The 6,000-nt window shown below is 37.9% G+C and overlaps 1 protein-coding gene across 1 annotated transcript in view; it reads right to left on the bottom strand.

The window, feature by feature from the left end:
* Window positions 1-521: 521 nt before the first annotated feature.
* Window positions 522-6,000, bottom strand: part of ADCYAP1R1 (ADCYAP receptor type I) — a 104,410-nt gene continuing 98,931 nt past the window's right edge. Inside the window, exons 13-15 of the mRNA XM_026072298.1 lie at window positions 4,989-5,118; window positions 4,726-4,767; window positions 522-710 (exon numbers count right to left, since the gene is read on the bottom strand). Of these exons, the coding sequence (XP_025928083.1) occupies window positions 522-710; window positions 4,726-4,767; window positions 4,989-5,118 (361 nt within the window). The remainder of the gene's footprint in view (window positions 711-4,725; window positions 4,768-4,988; window positions 5,119-6,000) is intronic.

The raw sequence follows: 6,000 nt of genomic DNA, 5'->3' as shown, positions 1-6,000 counted from the left end.
AAAAGAGAAACACTACAGAGATTCACATGCCGAAAGACTGGGACAGGCTAAGATATGTGTGAATAGAAAAAAACAGAGCCAAATCCAAAAACAAAATGAAAACCAACTTGAAAAATAACAATGTTCATGTCCATTCACAGATTAGTATCAGTTTGGCAACCAAGGATCACAACTGCACAGCAATCACTTGTTACTTTTGACTGACAACGGATTACTTGCAGATGCTCGGAAATGTAAATCATTGAGTGGGTGGGCTTGGCCTGTTGTTTATCTTGTAAATATTTTTCCACCAATGGCCTTGATTACAGTTGTGTATTTACAGTGACTGTTAAAAAGATATATATATATACATTTCCTTTGCTGTTTCACCTCTGCAGGAGAGGAGAGGAGAGGAGAGGAGAGGAGAGGAGAGGAGAGGAAGGGAAAATAAACCCTCACCACCATGACAACTATGATTTTATTTTCTTTTTAAGGGGATTTTTTTTGGTTTCTTTGTTGATTGATTTGTTTTCCTTAGCTGCTCATGTCGCTAGATTCTCCGCATTTATGCTGGACATCCGAATCTGAGAGCTGCTCTTGCTCAGAATGGAGAGTTGTGTCCCCCCGTTCACTCCGCTGCTCGCTAGAGAAGGATGACGATGTTTGAAATCCACAGCAAAATACCGGTTGACTTTCCAGCTCCTCCATTTTCTCTTTATTTCTGATTGCACCTTTAGGGAGAAACTTCAAAAGGTCATTTTTTATGTACTTAGCCGCTCGAGGACATGCTGACAAATCATCAAGTTCAGAAAAAAAAATTGTTTAAAGTTATTGTTAAATTCTTCATATCAGTGAAATATGAGGTGATTTCTCTATGTTCAAGGAGGGCAAGGCATGCCATGGAAACAACTGCCTGGAATCTGTGTCTGACCTCAGATAATTTGGGAATCCATAATGAATCAGCCCATAGGTTCATGGAAGACCTGTTCAACACTAACTTCAACAGAAACATTGTGTTAGCCTCTTGGAAAAARATATCGTGTTTTCACCAGTGACCACTACCAAACACATAAAAAGGAGCCAAGGAAACCAGCACCCAAAAGATTCTGGACAGTAATGAAATAACCTGCTCACAAAGGTAGCTTGTCTTTTGCCAGGAATTGCTTTGGATACCGCAAGTAAAATCCTAGTGCTTTCAATAGATGGAGACCATCTTCAGGTAATGCCTGAATCTCTCCCACATGTATCAAAATAAATTGATTCATTGTACTTGCATTTCTTGCTCCACATTTTTGGAGGTCTCTCTGTTAAACAGTTCCTCAGGACCTACATCCTCAATACAAATACATTCATGGAAACTCTTCTTTTTGACTTCATTTGGGTCTGAAGAAGGCTCTGGGAGAAATATGCTAGATGGAAAACCACCTGTCATTAATGGGTGCATGTCTACTGAAAACTCTGCCTTTTCCTTTCAGATCTCTTCTAAGTAGATGCCAGCTCTTGTATGCATGTACTTCTACAATACTCTCCTTTCCTTTGATCTTTTTACATGGGCAGAGTAAATCTATGGTAAAACAATGACTGGTCAGAGGTCCAATTAGAAAAAGAGGAATAATTCTACAGCTTTGCTACTTTTCATACATCACTTGATAGGTGTATGCATGTGCGTGTGTACATAGATACATAAGATTTTAAGGACATAACATAAATTCATACTAGCCCAGTCTATTATCCATTACTGACAGTGGCCTATATCATATTTCTGAGTAAAAGAGCATAAGAACAGGCAAACATGTAGTGATAGTTCCCCAATATCCTTTTCCAGCCTGTAATAAACTGCTGTATCAAAGGTGCTCTGCTTGTCTTTAGTAGTCATTGATAGATTTTCCTAGACTAATACAGTTGTCAAAGTAGATCAGCATAGGCCAAAATGCTAAACAAGTGCTTTAACCATATGGATCCTAACCACAGGGTGGAAAATGGACAATTTACATTCTCCTTCTAATACCTCTAAATTTCCATTTTGATTAGTGTATAAATAGGTATTGATTAGATAGAGGCATGGAGATATATTACCTCTGTCAGAAGAAAATAGCATTTGCATCTATGACAGTGTAATATAGCCAGGGTAAACCCTTTCTTACCCTAGGTAAACAATTTATAAACAGGAAGGAGTGGAATACCAAGGCAGAGGTTTGAACAGCTATAGACACAAGTCATTCTCAATTTTTGGGGGGAGGGAGGTTTTAATTCCTCTGGCCATATTAGTTTGGCTAAGATCTGAGAAAAAGGCTTATAGGAACTCTGACACACCATGTAGGATATCTTGGAAAGTACTCATCTCCACATTAGCTTTAGACAAGACCTTCTGTTTATTCTTTTAACACTCTCAGAAAGGCAACAGATGAAACAACAGCTCTAGGTGGAAGAAATGGATATCCAGTAACACTAATTGGTGGAATATGAACACAGCCACGAACTCCAGCAAGGTGTGATCTAGAACTGACCTTCTGAGCTACATGGGATTATGTCATGAAGGAATCCTACCTTAGCAGTCACCTGCAAGGCACCCTGACTAAGCCCATCAGCAAAGATAACTCATAAGTTTGCTTGATCACCTTGAGCAGGTTGTTGTTGTTTTTTGATTTTTTGGTTTTTTTTCAAGAAGGAATCACTTTGAAAAATGAGCTAAGCTCCTACTGAAGTAGGGACCACTATTGCATTGTATGTGCAAACAAGCATGGAATGTCTATTGCCCTAAAGCTGGTAATAATAAATGGTTTCAACCTCCCTGAAAAGAAAAAAAAGAAGGTGATTTTAGGAAAAGTCTTTTTTCCTATTAGACTGCACAATAGAAGTGAATCAACGGAAAAGAAAAGGGATGAACTGTATATATTCCCTTTAAAGCAAGACTGGGTGGGGAGTAATTTTCCACTAATTCAGAAAACCTTTATCTCAGATATTCAGTCCAGTGAATGCAGTCAGGGGAACAACAAATTTGCAGATCAGAACAGGTGAATCAAAATTAAGCTTGATTAGCACTTCCGTATAAGCATACACAAACACACATATATAAACACCTACAGAAAAAGTTTAACAGGAAACAATTTCAGGTTTTCAAAACTGAAGAGAGGGAAAACTCTTTATAAATGCTAGTTTATACCGTATCCCAATTATATAGTGTATTCCTGAGCTTAATAGTTGGGCTGAATAAGTAGGCAAAGATATAACGTAGTACTGTTGCATGAAGGAGAAGTTTTATATTGCTATCCAGTATGATAAATTCATCTTTGTCAAACTGTTCAGGATACTGCTTACAATTGCCATGATAAGGTGATCAATTTTAGAAAATGTGATATGATATGAAAATCATTTTCCCCATTAACACCTCTACAGGTATAGTAYTCTGTGTATTATATACTGTAGAATGAGGTCAGCCAACATAAACTGGGGTCACCCCACTGAACGAAGACGAGATCGGGTGTCTGGGGTATGGTTCATCTTCTCCTTTAAATACTCAGAAATTACAGGTTTAAACTTGGAACCAGTTGCTTTAAAGTCAGTTTAACAGGCACCTCTGAAAGACAATTCATTTGCCCTGTCTTAAATATCTACCATAGGGTGAGATCAAGCACCTTCCAGAAGTTATTCTTTCTCTATACAGACATTAAGGGAGCCTAGGATGGTTACCCTAGCCTTAGATGTTGAATACTTCAACACCTAAGTGCAGATGGAAGCCCTTCTACAACTTTAATCTTTCCTCTGCCTTTGTTACTTAGTAGAACTGTATTAAAGATCACAGGGATCTCAATTTCCAAAGCCCTAACTGGACGATTATCAAAATTGCTCTTAAATGCAAGACCAAAGCTACAGCAACCAAAAGGCAACACTCATAAGTGTAGCTGTCACAAATGTAATTCATAATTCTTTATTTACAGTGACAAGCCTGATGTTCAGGAAAGTATCCTTTAAAAATGTCTGAAGTAGGCTATAAAATGTAAAGAACCAGCAAAAAGAGTGTATAGTAAAACAATGAAGATCACTTTTAAATTTTTGCTGTGTCTTTCAGAGACAAAAATGTTCTTATGTTATGGAGAAAACCAATCATTAAAATAACAATGTTCTATATAGAATATTCTTTTGAATTTACCCAGCTAGTTCTAGCAAAACATTCATTAGCAGTAACAGCAACTACTTTAGCAACTGCACTATCCTGTATTTGCAGATAAGAGTTTTGTCAAGTGACACAAAGTGCCCAATCTTCATGTCATGCAAAGAGGTCCAAGTGACTTAATGATATTAGTCAGAGTGCTTGGGGTCCATTCCTCACAGCCCTAGACACGTAAGTAAGATTCCTAAATTAGAACCTTGCTCATGGTTATTTCTGTAGTCAATGGAAAGATACAGGAACCTCCAGAGAGTGTTTCAGCCCATTTAARATCTTAGCTTCTCCTTGAAGTTGTTTGTCTCTCTGTTGAATCAAGGAGTCCTGGGAAACCCGTCATTTAACTACCTCTGTTAGGGAGCATTAATCTGGGCCATCATCTCTGGCAAGAACATGCTTTGCTTTAGTGAAGAAATTGCACTTGCTCTTTCTTTTGCTGAGACACTGTGAGGTTCGGTCTAAGGTATCAGGGAATATGGTAGATGATGAGTTACAGCTAAGGATTAGAATGACAGTTAGTCCCACAAGGAAATGTGATGGGGATGGTGAGGGTGGGAGAGGTCAAATATTAAAAATCTTACCTCCCCATTCAAGAAACAATAGAGAACAGCAACAACAAAACCCTGGATAAATGGGAGAGAAAAAACTGTAATTCAGGTCCTTCAGGAAATGCCAGAAAATAGCCGGAGTTTAAAAAACAAAAACAAAAACAAAAAACAAAATCCTAGTCTACAAAGCATATGCATATGTGAATAAACACACAGTCTGAGAACTATGCATGCAAAGTGGTCATAATGAATACAGATTTATTTTTTAACAAAAGCAGAATTCACTGTATAATCACCTGGAAAGATCCCAGTCCCAATTCAAACACTAGTCTCTCCCGCTTACTGACATTTTCAGGAGAAAAAGCAAACACCGTGTAGTGAATTCCAAACAAAGGGATAAGCAGTAGCGTAGAGCGAGCCAGTCTCCTGTTATAATAGAGTGAAAGAACTTTAATGCAGCCTTGTAATAAACAACCTGTGCTTTAATCAAAGAAGAAAACCCAGCAAATGTTTTCTCACCTCCCTTTTGGTAAATATATACATTATATAATTATGCATACACATTTACAACATTCCCATGTGTTCCCAAACAGTGATTTTACACACACTGTAGTTTTCACCCACTTCTTCATACTGGTACAATAATAATATGAAGCAGAACATCAATAACACTTAATACTCTGTATTGTTGTTTTGGTTTGCATTATTATAAACCAGGATTTTTTTCTACAGTGCCAGACATGAGGAAGGTAATCTCGGTATGGGATTCAAACTGCTACCAGAACACAATAATAACCCTCTCGCCTAATTGCTTTGTCCCAGTGGAGTGTGTGGAGTTACTTTTTTTGTGAATCTATTTCCCTATTGACCAAAAAACCCAGAACAACAGCAAAAATAAAGCCAAAAAACTCACATGCTCTTAAATTCATGATTATTCCTCAAGGTTGTGATTTTGGTTTCATTTATACAGCTGGAAATTTAAGTGTAACTCCATTGTGTAATTAATTTCCATTGCATCAGAATAAAGGGGGTTGGTAGGGAAATCAGATCCCATCGGTCTAGACAAAAGGGCTGGAAAAAAATGTACCTTTGAGCAGTATCTGAATATGGACGACATTCAACAAATGTAGGGGTCCAGCAAAGGACCTGCACATCAGCTTTGGTCAGCGTCATTTGCTGACTGGGCAGCAGAAAAGACCCAAGAAAAAGGAACCGCTGAATGAGGAAAGTGTTTTATTAAAACAAAGTGGCCCAAAGTAACCTCTTGGCCATTTTCAAAGGGGAACAAAAAGTGACTGAGACCCTTTG

The sequence above is a fragment of the Apteryx rowi genome, unplaced genomic scaffold, assembly GCF_003343035.1.
Source record: "Apteryx rowi isolate R43461 unplaced genomic scaffold, aptRow1 scaffold_109, whole genome shotgun sequence".
Taxonomy (NCBI): domain Eukaryota; kingdom Metazoa; phylum Chordata; class Aves; order Apterygiformes; family Apterygidae; genus Apteryx; species Apteryx rowi.
Note: the sequence above shows the minus strand (reverse complement) of the source record. Positions and strands in the feature narration are given on the sequence as shown.